Source organism: Merops nubicus, unplaced genomic scaffold (assembly GCF_000691845.1).
Source record: "Merops nubicus isolate BGI_N331 unplaced genomic scaffold, ASM69184v1 scaffold24522, whole genome shotgun sequence".
In the NCBI taxonomy this organism is placed as follows: domain Eukaryota; kingdom Metazoa; phylum Chordata; class Aves; order Coraciiformes; family Meropidae; genus Merops; species Merops nubicus.
Genome location: NW_008591957.1, coordinates 26,510 through 40,620, shown reverse-complemented (window position 1 = coordinate 40,620; position 14,111 = coordinate 26,510). Strand labels below are relative to the sequence as shown.

Genomic DNA, 14,111 nt, shown 5'->3' with positions numbered 1-14,111 from the left:
CTAACATTTTGACATGTGGCTTGTTTAGTAGGAAAATGGTACATGGTTACTTTTCTGTGATGCCTGTTGTGCCATCTTAGGTCACAAACTATCTCCTGCTGAGGCTCTGTCAAGATGGCATTTGTAGCTAAAAAGCAAATGAGCTAATAAAGAGGTCAGTGATGGTAATGTTTAATTTTAAGAAGTTTTTTGTATACTGTACAGGAGAATTTGAGACACTGTTTTACTTTCATAAGAAAAGCTTTCCTTTTGCATAGGAATGGAATTGGACCCTTGACTTCTAGTTGTGAGGACTATATCTCTGGAGTACAATAAAACTGACTAATGAAAAGTCTTACTTAATATATATGCACATATCAAAGCCTTCTGTTGCAAAACAGACCATTTATCATTCTTTAAAAGATTGTTTCAAGAAGGACATTTATTACTTTTCATTATTATGGGAAAGATGTTTGTGGTATCACACGAATATTTGTGTGTTTTGGAAACACAAGAAATGGCAGCAAAGATAAAGGAAGACCACAAAACTGAAGAACTGTAATTTTTAACCTTTTGCTCCTGCATCCTTCAGGGTATTCTAGAGCGCTTAGATGCTGGAGAAATTGTGATTGGAGATGGGGGATTTGTCTTTGCTCTTGAAAAGAGGGGATACGTAAAAGCTGGGCCTTGGACTCCTGAAGCAACGGTAGAACACCCAGAAGCAGGTCAGTTTTGCTGAGAGATGGTTGTCCTGTAGTGAATGTAAACATGGTTGGCTAAATGATAAATACACAGGAACTTGTAGTAAGTTTTAAAATAGAAGTGTCCCTTGACATTGCAAAATTACACTGTTGTAAACAGCCTAAGAATTTATAGACCAAATGCTTATCTTACCCCTTTTTCTTGCTCTAACACTGCCCAAAGCAGTTGACTGGTTAAGAACATGAATAATGCAAACATACAGTGATACCTCTCTAGAATGCTCTCCAAGTCTTCAGTAATTTGCAGCCCAGGGACTTTTTGACAATGATACAATATCTTTGAATTTAATAACATTCAGTGATTTCTCTCAAGGGTTTGTCCAGTCTGACCTTGAGCTGGTATAATTTAAAACAACTTGTAAAAACCAATTCTGCAGTTAACTCTCTGCTTTGTTGTGTTCTAGTCATTCTAGAACTTTTATATTCTGATAAATTAATATCATTTGTTTATTAATTCTTTCAAGAAAATACAAGCTTTTAATAAACAATTGAATGGGTGTATTTAATGTATCTGTCTTCAGTGTAAAATGGGGCATGATAAACCTCATAAGAACTGCAATAACCATTTAATGGAATTAAAGTGGACAGACACAAAACGAGCAATCATTCCATGCCTTCCAGCATACAGATTATAGTGTCTAGCACAAAGAGTACAAAAGCAGATGCTATTACCTTCATTATCTAGTTATGTATGCTTCATTACAAGAAGGCATTTGCCCTAGTAATGTGATGTGCAGTTAATCCCACAAGCCAATTTGGAATATCCTGGGAGGAGAAAAAGTCCTTGTTCTTTAAGTGTTTGCCCTTTCAAATTAGTCTTTTTCCTCTGTACAGAGGAAGAAGGAAGAGGTGGGGAATAAGGAGGGAGATCTTGGTACTCTCTATTACATTGCTTTGTGCACCATACCTATTTGTTCACCCTAATCCTTCTCAGCCTTCCAGTGTCATTTGGTATAGCATGCCTAGGTTAGTATCACAGACAGCCTTCGATAACTCAGAGCTCCAGCAAAGGTTTAAAGAGTGATGACCTAATTTGCTGACTCTTCTCCCAACAAGTCATCCCATCACCTCTCTCTATTTCTCTCCACCTCCATCTTTGTCTGCTGCTACACATTCAGAAATCATAGCATGTATCCCATGCTCTTTATTTTCCCTTTGCTTACTTAATTTTCATCTTAAAAGCCCATGACCCTCTCCACATGTCCTTTTGGGAAGTGCATGTCTCACTTAGGAAATGTAAGACATTGCCTTACATATGTGCAGTTGTGGATGGCTTGAATTGACGAGATCAGCATGCAGATTTGGTTTAAATAAGTGATCGCAGGTTAGAATCCAGACTTCTAGGAATTCCTAGGGATTTGCTAAAACATATTGCTCATGTCTGTAACACAGTTATAAAATTCTAGAGCACCGTAAAACCCCTTACAGGCTATTTTTAAACGCACCCTTACTGGAAACTAGTTCATACCTTTTCGAGCAGCATGCTGCCTCCCCTCCATTACTGCTTTTTCCTCCCCCATGCTCAAGGATCTTATTACTTTGACAGCAGGTGTAAAGAACAGAAGGCACAACTGGCTGAGTCAGCTGGTGTAAGAACCATTCAGCTACCAGACTTTCTTGCCTTTGTAAGGAAGGAGGGAAGAGGACGGGGTTCTGAGAATGCAGAAAGGAATGAAAAAAAAAAAAAGTGAATTCAAAGCCATTGATCTCCATTGCAAGAGAGAAGTTAGCCAGACTGACAGGTTTAGAAATGAGATCTAAATATTTCTCCTGATTCAGATCAGGCATTGTTCAGCAGTAAGCAATACACATAGGCACCTATTGCCTCCCTCTCTTGTTAGCTTAAATCTGTGTCGATGTGTAATGTCCGGCTAATGGTGGAGTGAAACAAACTCAAGAGTTATGCAGCAGTCAGACCTCTGACTCCTAAAATGCATCATGTTGTTGATAATTGTCTAGCCCCATATATGGCTTTTATCCCCACTTCATAGATGCTGGGGGAAAACCCACCTTCAGTAAGGCTGGAATGCACACAAGAAGTAAGCTACAGACTGGTTTGGGGGATTGATAGTGCAGACTGCTGTGGTCTTGATAACAGTTAACTGTATTCTGGTAAAAATAAGTTGCCTGGGGTTGAATGAGATTCAGGCTGATACTTAAAACACTGTTCTACCTCAACACAGAGACCCATTCAAGACTCTCCTGTTCACATATCTGATAGCTTGGGATATGAAGTTTCTTATTCATATTTGTTAGATTACGTTTCATTTGCCTGCCTGTGTTACCATCCTTATTCACACAAATCCCTCTCCATTCTTCTGGGAATGCAAGAAACATATTTAAGGAGCACTAACTATAGGGGTAAACAAATCTCATTTTTAATGGAAATGTCATAAAGCATTTGTGAAAATATTTTTAGATTCTTTTTTCCTTTTCCCATTTTGTAACTAGTTAAGAATTAACTTCTGATTAACTACAGAATGCTAGAAACATACAGAGACCTTTTAGTTAGGATCAACAGCCTATGTCAATGCTGTAGCAAGAATTCTCCCTGGACGAGGCATGTTTTGACTCTGCATAAAGGTTGTAAGACTGACATTTGATCCTGGTAGTTCAAGCATGTTTTAGAGACATTTTAAACTGTAGCTCTGCTATAGTCAGTATTCCTGGATAGAGCTTTGTGACTGCTGGGAAAAGTGTTCTGTTAAATCAGTGTGGTTACCCAAAGCTGTAATTAGAAATTAAATAATGTACTAGTAGAGAAAAGCAAGGGACACTCTACTTTTCTTTCACTGAAAGCAGACATGCTTGCTTGATGTAGATTGACGCTAGCAACTCAAACTATCATTTGAGCTCCTCTAGCATAGAAGGCTGTGGTTTTTTGCATCTGAAGGGAGCAATTTTATTCTCATGACACATTCACACATTTCCCTAATGACACATGTCTCTCTAGACAATGAGGTGTGATAAACTAGGACTTCAGGAATTCTTCTAAATGTGTCACAGTGTTCTTGTGTCTGTGTACAGTATCTAGAGAATAAATTATTCCTTTATTTCCTATAAACTGTTGAGCATTTAACTGTTTTACATGAGCAGTAGTGTTCTAGAAATTATTATAATTATTTTTCTGTGGGTATACTTACAATATCAATTGACTGCTCCTGTTTGGTTCCTGCTGTGCTGATTGCAACATACTGCTTACAGCAGTGAAGGCAGAACTACTGTTAAGAGCCTGCTCCAAAAGTCCAAATATAGGAAATTTGTCCATTAGAAGTAATGCCAACCTTCCCTTCAAAAAACATGTTGGCTCTCTAGTAAAATCACCCTATGCTAACTTATGAGAAGAATTAAATCTGTGTTGCAAGACACTTTCCTGGTGCAACAAACTGCCTTTTAATTAACGGTGTATTTAGCAAAGTATAGCATTTGTTTTGGCTAACTAGATTCTGCTAGAGTTTTGTAGAAGGAGAAGACTAGAAAATACAAAATAGGGGAGATAACAGACCACTGTATTCTTCCATATAAATATCCTGTCCTTTAATTTTTTGCCATGATACTTTCTTCACTTTCCTTCTTCATAGTCCAGAAGCTAAGAAAATGTCTTTTTAATTTTTTTTTTTTTTTCTGGCCTGATATTCCATGTTAATGTATTCATGTTCTTTTGTCAGATGTCTGCTTTCCTTTCCTAAAACACTATGCAGTTCTATAAAATGAAACATGGAGGTCTGAAGGACTGCAGCAAGTACAAGGTGGCCAAGGCAGCATGTGAAACTGAATCTAGTAATAAACTAAATAGAAATCTTTGGTCGTTCTTAGCAGAGAATAACTAAGGTGAAAGTTTTCTAAGAAAAAGAAAAATTCTATGCAGACTGGGGTACTCCTTCTATTCTCTCATAGTGGCTCTTCTAGTAAACACAGTATCATTTTACAGTAACATTACTTCAATAAAAGTTTAATTTTGGGATAACAGTAATAACTGTACCAACCATCCTGTCTTCATCTGTTTTAATTCTTTGCAGTTCGTCAGCTTCACCGGGAATTCCTCAGAGCTGGATCCAATGTTCTGCAGACATTCACCTTTTATGCCAGTGAGGACAAACTAGAGAACAGGGGCAATTATGTAGCTGAGAAAATAAGTGTGAGTAAAACACTGTTTTGTTGTAGATATGAAATAAATGCATTAATTTCAAAAGGTTTAGTAGAGAGATTATCAAATACTTTCACAGTTTGTCATTACATTTCTGATTGTATCTGAGGACCATAGAATGAGATCATGTGGTTTCAGAGTTTTTAATAGCAAAAAAAGACAAAGTTAAAGGGCAAAAAAATTAAAAAAAAAAAAATAGGCCAAGGATGAAAAGAAGAAAGAGGATGCTAGCATCATATTCTTCCCTTATTAGGAAATTAGCTTACTGGATTTTTGATACAAAGAGCATCAATGCGCAGAGAGCAAAATCAGTGGGGAAAAAAAATAAATACTCAACATCCAGAGACACAAATCAAAAGCAAAAAATGAAGAATCAGAGAGAATGAGTGGCCAATGACAGTGGAATAGTTTTCAGAACCATGTCTTCCATAAAGTAACAACTGAAGAATACAAGATATACACTGCAGTCAGTATTCACCCTCTCATGTGTAAGAGAGGCAGAACTTCTGTTACAGCAGCAGAAGTACCACACTGATGTTTTCTTACCCCTACACAAGGGAGTTATAAGATGTTGGGCGTGTTACTAGATGCAGGCCCCAGCTCCACTGGGACTTCTGGCACAAAGTACATAGTTCCTTTGAAACTAGAAGGCTTGTCATTTTCTGTTTCAATGTCCGGAAAATAGAGAGGTTTCTCCAGAGACTAGGGAGGAAGGAGTATCTTTGTATCTGTGAAGATATTCCAAGTTTGAAATAAGAACAATCTGGACACTAGGGAAACACCTGAGGCTTAATTGAAGTCATACCAAAACATCATATGACCAAATTTATCTGAAATGCTGTACCTTTGCATTCAATACATTCAGTAGGTGCAACATTGAAATGGCCTGAAGTTGTAGTTCCAGAAACAGAGTGCCTCTGGAACAAGCCATACTGCAACTCTTGCTGCCATGCAAAATTATGAGAAGGGCTGGGAGAGCATCTGCTCGTGAGAATGCATTGCAGCAGAGCTTTCAAGATTGATTTGCTGCCAGTTCTAGAAGCAGGTTTCCCCAGGGTTTAACTGGTTTATGGCTCCACCTCCTGGAGCTCCCAGACATGTACCTGAGCATAAGTGCAAATGGAAGACAGTCTGTCAGTAATAGCCTTAAAAATCAGCTGGGTCTTTTGAGGCAGTCATGGAAAACTTCAGCTGGGGAAGCCTGTGTAAGTTCTAAGTAGTCCGCGGTCTGTAGAGTAAACTGCCCTAATCAGTACTTGTTATCTATCTGAAATAATGATCCATTGCCCAAAATCTTTTTTTCCTCAGCTTCACCTTTTGTTTTCACAAGCTGTTCTGCTCACCCTGGTTTAGGTGCAGACAGATTGTGTCTTTCAGTCTAGGTAATTAATCACATATAGTGATAACTTTTTGTAAGTTACTATTCTTAAAATGATAACTTTAACATCAGATATCATTAAATATTTTTTTTTAAAAGTGTTAAATAACTGTGTATAAATATTACCTCTTAAACTTTGAAAATTATCAAAATACTGAAATACCATTTAAAAAAGGAAAAAATCAAATTACTACATATTTTGTTTTTTACTCGCAAAATGTCAGAATAAAAGCAGTCACTTCAGTGTAACTAACTCATTTCCTAAGAGAGAAAGAAAATGCCACTTCACACCAAATATTTTATTTTTATAGACTGTTTGTGTAAGAGGTACTAAAGATACTATCAAGTACTACAAAAATGTATAGTGCTTGGAGGTAGAAATTTATTTCCTAATGTTTGTTATTTTTTAAAAAGATGGTTATCTTCATAATCCATATTATTTTAAAAATACATTTAAATTATAAAAGACTATGAAGAAGTCATTATACCTTTTGACTCTTTTTGTCCTTTTTGTGCTCTGAAATAATATGCATATCTGTGACCAGGTAAAACTGACACAGTCTGTTTTCATACAGTGCCAGAAAGTGAATGAAGCTGCTTGTGACATTGCAAGAGAAGTGGCTAATGAAGGCGATGCCTTAGTGGCTGGAGGAGTCAGTCAAACACCATCATACTTAAGCTGCAAGGATAAAGCAGAGGTTAAAGCAGTCTTTCGAAAGCAACTAGATGTCTTTATGAAGAAGAATGTGGACTTCCTAATTGCAGAGGTAAATCTGTAGAAAAAGTACATGCTTTCAGCTGGGACAGTGTTAACTTTATCATGTCTAGTCTGCTTTAGGGAGTACAAGTATATAGTGCCTCTTTTAAAATTTTCTGTTACACTTTTTTGTCAGTAGTTTCAGGTATTTTTCTAAATGCACAGCAGCGTCTGCAAGTGTCCTAGAATAGGACCCTGAAACCTAAATTTCTACCTCGATCAAGACAAATTCTGTAGTAGTACAAAGGGGATACATTAATGTGATCTTGACTAGTTCCTATTTCCTTTCATACATCATAAGCAATCAACCGAAGGTGAATTTTCTAGATTAAAATAGTTCTTTCGGGATAAATTAACCTCCTGTATGGGCATTCTTATTCTGAAACAAGAGCATAATTATTTTTTATTTAGTTTTACTTACTGACTTTTTAAAATCCTTTTTTAACTGTGTGATCCGTGAACTCAATGAATTGAATTCTGTTAAGAGAATCAAGTCATTGTATTGCTTGTAAATTTAGGGTCTAGATTAACGTGTTTATGTTTCATCTCCAAGAAACAGAAGTAGTCCAGTTTTAATTTCTTTCAGTATTTTGAACATGTTGAAGAGGCTGTCTGGGCAGTTGAAGTTCTAAAAGAATCTGGAAAGCCAGTTGCAGCTACGATGTGCATTGGTCCAGAAGGAGATATGCATGGCGTCCCTCCTGGACAATGTGCTGTCCAACTAGTAAAGGCTGGTAAGAATCTGTTTTAATGTGCACACTAAAAGTGTGGAACAAAGTCCTTAATTATTGAGATAAATGGATGTGTATCTCAAGTAGGTAGCTTCCCAATTCTATCTGATGGAAGTTTTGACCCTGTAGAAAAGTTTGTGTGTGTACTTTACTAGAGCAGTCTTGTAAAGAAACATGAAAATGTATATTTCATAGCTGGTTAACAAATGGGATTGGAAGCAATAGCTATAGGCATCTGATACTGAATAGAGCAAAATCCTAAACCTACTCAAATCGGGTTTCAGAGCCAACCCCAAATTCTGGATGCATAACCAGAATCCAGGGCTGACTTTGATTCTCTGCTCATGTCTTCAGACATGTATGGAGCACAGTTCAAACCCAGGATGATGGAATATGAGGATAAAAAAAAGTCATTTTGCCTATCAAGGGCTCTGTTTTCTGTAGGATAAGGGGAAGGGCAGAAGAAATTAATCAGGGGCATGATCAGTGATGGTATAGGGGCTTATTATATCTGTCCTAGACTACTCCTTTCCTTTGGAGTTAGAGTTGAAATCCAAAGGCAGAACCTGTGTTAGGAACCTGCTAGTTATTGACATACGTGGTTGTATGTAATCAGTCTTCAGTGATAAGAAAAGCAACTGTATGAGGGTGGGACATGTGATTCATCATCAAAATCATCATCAAAAAGGCAAAGAGGAGTCCAGCTGAGTTGTAAATGGAATGATAGCTTCAAGAGGGTTGAAGCCGGCTCTAACTCAACTGTCTTGTTTTCATAATACTGGTGTAAAAGGTGGACTGCTTTGCCTCTGGGGTGCTATGGCTAAGAATTTCCACCTCCCACTTCCTGCGAAGATGTGACTTGAAGGACTTGAAGTTATTTTCCTTCTCCTAGGTGCTTCTATTGTTGGAGTCAACTGCCATTTTGATCCAGATACTTGCCTGAAAACCATGAAACTGATGAAAGAGGGCTTGCAGGCTGCTAAACTGAAAGCCCACCTGATGTCGCAACCGCTTGCTTTCCACACACCGGATTGTGGAAAGCAGGGTTTTATTGATCTTCCAGAATTTCCCTTTGGTAAGACAAGGGCTTTTTTATTTTCTTTCTTTTATTGTCTGTTCCTTTTTTTTTCCTCAGTTTTTAGTGAAGCTGAAGCTGCAAAGTGTCCTTCTATACAGTAGGATGAGTCCCAGCTATCCTGTCTGGTGTTTTCCATAGAGGTGTTGCCGTGTAATACTGGATTAAAGATCATCCACATTATGAGAGTACTTCAGTAGTATTACAGCATGTGACTGAAAGTGAAATGATGAAAACAGTTAAAGTGCTAAACTCAGTTAAAAAAATTTTCTTTCTTGTGCTATAGAACCTTGTTCAGGACAGCTATACCAAAGCACTGAACAAGAGAAAATACACTAAAAAGCCCCCAGTGTTCTGCGCTGTGACATCTATCCCATAAGCCCCATTATGTTTACCTGCGTAGTGATTTAATGGCCAATGCATATACAGAACTGGATATAGGTGCATGATTATTGCACTCATAATGGTTCAGTTTTCCAAGTGTAATTGTCAAGTATAAGTGACATGAGAGAGAAACCAGAAGAGGGGCAATATGTTCTTTAATGGTCCTAACAAATTGTTTAGCTGTTTGGAGGTGGATTCATCACATGTATGCTCAGGAGAAATTCTAAAAAGACTGAAAGATCCAGTCACGTTATGCATGTATAAGGCTTGTATATTTAGGGCTTATTTCCACCTGGGATGTTATATTCTAACATCCCTTTAAGATAAGAGCACAAAATCTGCCTAAACATTTTAAAATTGATTAGAAGAGTGCTTTTATTTTTGTATCATACAATCTTTTGTCAAGATTAGACTACAAAATAACATACTAAAACACTTGAAACTTGAATTAGTAAAAAAAAAATATTGATGTGATTTTCAGGAAGACTTTTTTAAATTCCTGTCTTTATATAAATGTAAGATAATAAAGCATGAGCCTGAGGCAAAAAAAAAAAAAGAGTAGATGCAGTAAGTAAGTTAATTGAAGGATTCATTCTTTGGTTTGTTATGGTTCTTGGCTTCTGTTATAAGCAATCTGAGGTCTCAGCTCTCAGAAATTTCATAAGTCAGTTGGAGAGGGCTGGTTCTGTGAATGCTTTCAATACCCAGAAGGAGCAACTGATCTCTTGACAGCAGATAGCAGATTGGTAAATTATTTTTAAACTGATCCAGTAAACTGTATTTTTGTGAAAGGTAATATGCATAAAGAGGTATTTAGATACTGGAACCTCTATACAGCCAACAAAATCTCAGTTTCTAGGAATGCATTGGCTATGCTGTATTACAAAACTTCAGCATCTAGGTGCCAACATTATTTACGTCTCTGTAGAACGTTATCAATTTTTCCTGTTTTCCCTTATGTTACTAAAGTTGCCCTGAAATGTCACCCATTAAGCAAGGACCATGTTTTAGAAAGAAATGTCCTGATGAGTCAAAGCATACCCAATTATCTGAAGAGCAGATAGACAAGAGGAACTAAATCTAAGAACGGATTACAATTTTCACCTAAAACAATGATGAAAATTTCAATGTCTGTTTATTATCAACATTAGTATAAATTGTTAAGCAATACTTAATTTTGAATAAAGCCAAGAAAAGTAATGCACTGATAGGCATGGAAATGAGAATGTTAGTTTTGGGAAGGGGAAAATCCCACAAAACATGATCTTTGTGGCATCTTCTTTCATAGAATACTTCTTTTTTTCTATCACCATGTTTAACCACGTGTGATCAGTTCTTTTGACCAGGTCTATCCCTGTTTCTTCATAGAGGTTAGGTTTTTGCAGTCTTTGCACTCCTGAAGCACAAGGACTGATTCATGGAGTCATAGAATGGTTTGGGTTGGAAGAGAACTTAAAGATCATCCAAGAGGCCAGGCTCCTCAGAGCCCCATCCAACCTGGCCTTGAACACTTCCAGGGAGGGGGCACCCACAATTTCTCTGGACAACCTGTTTTGCTCTTCCTTTATCCACCAACGCTATAACTCCATCACAGAAGGCCACAAAATTAGTCAGGTGCAATTTGCCCTTAGTAAAGGCATGTTGGCTGTCACCAGTTACCTCTCTTTTCCATTTACCTTAGCACAGCTCCAGTAGGATCTGCTCCATGATCTTGCTGGGCACAGAGGTGGGACTGACTGGCCTGTAGTTGCCTAGTTCTTCCTTTTTTCCCTTTTTAAACATGAGGGCAATGTTTCCCATTTTCCAGTCACTGGGATCTTCACTAGTCTGCCACAACTTTTCAAATATGACAGACAGTGGTTCAGCAATTTCATCTGCAAATTCCCTCAGGACCCTTGGATGCATCTCATCAGGTCCCATAGACTGTGACAGCATGGGTGATGGAGAAGAAAGGGAAACATACTATACTGTTCCCCTGGAGTTTAGTTGCTTATACAGGTATAAATCGAGTACAAGATGCTGCGTTCTTATTGCTAAGAATTTTGCATCAGTTTCGCATTAGCTTTGTAATGTTATGTGTGAGAGGAAGTAACAAGTTTGTGCTTCTGATGCTTTCTCTTACATCTGTAAGACTCTACACAAGCTTTCTTTTATTTAAACAGCTTTCTGAGATAACTTCATCTTTCCTTCTGACATTAGACCATCTACTTTTCCTTTGTCGTGCCATTCCATCTGAGACCAATAATTTTCTGTTTAAGAACATTTATTTCTTTTACCTTCTGCTTTTTTTTTCTGAACCTGTCTCTTAACTACCCATTGGACTTAGATTAGATATGCTTTGTATCACCTTGTTGTATGTTAGACATTTTGGGGAAAGGATGTAGGGAGAAGAATCCTACTTCTCTGATGTGTTGCTGTACCCTTACTACCTCACCATGACGTCTTTGCCCTGCAGAGTGTTCAGTGCAAAGACATCATGCTGCACTCACCTGATAACCATGCTAGTTCATCTCCTGCAGATGCACAAAGAAGTGGGAGGATTTTTATTCCTTTATACCTGTATTTTTATTCCTTAAAGTTTCTTATTCAGTCCCTGGTCTTTTCTTTCCAGTTCTGCCACTCTTGTACCTCCTTCCCTTTGAGGTGTGCATTTCCTTGTTCTTTTCACTTTCTATTTCTTTCCTTCCACTGGTCCTTTGGAGCTCTGTTATCCCTTCACTCTCCTCACCACAACCTGCAACAGGGTTCAAAACAAAGATTGCATCCTACATTTACACACAGAACTTTCCACAAGGAACAAAGTGGGTTGAGGCAGCAAAGTGCTTGTGGGTGGGATTATAACTATGGGATGGGCTAAGAAATAGCTACAGATCCCAGCTGTCTGAAGCAACTGGCTGCTGCTGTGTGATTGTGGAAGAAAGTGCAATAACCATTCCTGAGGTATAATGAGCAGGTCTAATCCTGTTGCAAGTAGGCTGATACCTTCTCCTTTCACAGATGAGAGTACTGTAATCAGATTTCCCATATATTGATTGTTTATTAGGAACTCTGCAAATGTGGATGTAACACTGAAAGTACTTCAGTACTCCAGCTAAAAACTCTGGCAGAACAGCAAGCATGTGACTTAGACTTTGATCAGCCTCAGGAGATATAAAGTGCTGTTTTGCAAGGCCAAAAACGCTTACAGCAAGCGTAGCTCAGCAGAGCACAGCGGAATCTGAAAGCTAGATTTCTGAAAGTTTGTGTCATTAATTCTAGCTCAGACAGTTCAAACATGTATATCTACAACCAGTTCTGCAAACAATGTGCAAGCTTCAACTGTGTTATTTCTTAACAAAAAATGTGCTGAAATGGAGCATGGTGGAAACTTAAGATATTAATATCTTTGCAGCTCTGGAACCAAGAATTGCAACCAGATGGGATATTCAAAACTATGCAAGAAAGGCCTATGACTTAGGAATTCGTTACATTGGAGGTTGCTGTGGATTCGAGCCATATCACGTCCGCGCAATAGCTGAGGAGCTGGCTCCTGAAAGGGGATTTTTGCCAGAAGCTTCTGAGAAACATGGTAGCTGGGGTGATGGTTTGAGCATGCATACCAAGCCCTGGGTCAGAGCAAGGTATGTTTATCTGACCTGGAAAGCACACTAACATATTCCTTGCAAAGGCTTATATTGGTTCATCCAGCAGACCGGCTTAACTGGTATGGAGGGCTAAATATGACTGTAAATATTCTATGTATTATTAATTTTTAAGAATTAAATCTATCTGGGAGGTGGCAAAGGGGTGAAGGGGCAGTAAGTGAGCTCCAGAAATTCTCATCCCTCTTTAAAATGAATATATGCTCTGAAGTAATGAGAGAGTAATGAATGAACTTAGGATCAAAAACTGACACACTGCTGCAAAACAGCTCCTAATGGTGAGTGCAGTGTTCCTTTCAAGGATGAAAAGATCATATAAACATATAGCATTTCAAGATTTCAAGCATGTAGCATTTCACTGCATGATTTTTAATTCATACTTCTATAGCTATATACAAAGTCTGTGCATGTTAGATGACCCTTTGCAGTGGTTATTTAAGCCACATTTCCTTTAGCATTGTGAGAAGTTGTAAAAACACACTGAATTCCCTTTTCTTTCTTTAGGGCAAGAAAAGAATACTGGGAGAATCTGAAGCCTGCTTCAGGCAAGCCATATTGTCCTTCAATGTCAAAGCCAGATGGCTGGGGAGTGACCAAAGGAGGCAAGGAGCTGATGCAACAGAAAGAAGCAACAAGTGAACAACAGCTGAAGGAGCTCTTCCAGAAACAGAAGTTCTAATCCACTGCAGTTGTGTAAACGTTAGAATGATTTATCTACAGACCAGCTCATGCTTCACAAGAAAATCTGTGAAGTTGAGTACCCTGTTGATTTATCAGATAACATGTAATGAGAGGGACAAAATGCAGAAAGAATCTGATTGGAGATTAAATATGTCAAACTTTGATAATAAAATCTTTCTCTGGACAAATAGTGTAGAGAATACATGGTCAGAAGGAGGTTTGGATTCAAATAATAATTGAGCTTCTGTTAGCTAGTGCCATTAATTGGGCAGACACAGAAATACATGGAAAATACTAATTTGGTCAACTCAGCTGTGAAAAGAGGAAAAAGCCATCTATAAATACGGTATCAACGGACTTCCACCCCTGAGTCTGTTTTCAGTTTGGGATTATGTAGGAGCTTCCTCAGACCTCCAGATTTCATGAGGACTACTTCAGGGGAACACAAGCTACCAGTGCTTCAGACACACAGTTACCTATAGTTGTTTTCTTGACTTCAAGAGAATAGAAGTAAACTGGAAAACACATTGTACAATTGGAAGGAAAGGTAAGGAGAACGAGACCTTGCCAGAATTTC

At 38.0% G+C, this 14,111-nt stretch overlaps 1 protein-coding gene across 1 annotated transcript; it reads left to right on the top strand.

Moving 5' to 3' along the window:
• Positions 1 to 571: 571 nt before the first annotated feature.
• LOC103767887 (betaine--homocysteine S-methyltransferase 1) lies at positions 572 to 13,722 on the top strand (the record flags this gene model as incomplete). The annotated part of the gene is made up of 7 exons (XM_008935020.1): positions 572 to 704; positions 4,760 to 4,878; positions 6,841 to 7,032; positions 7,609 to 7,756; positions 8,646 to 8,828; positions 12,604 to 12,832; positions 13,358 to 13,722. Coding segments are annotated over 7 exons (1,179 nt in total), but the record flags the coding sequence as incomplete, so codon positions are not given.
• Between the last annotated feature and the right edge of the window lie 389 nt (positions 13,723 to 14,111).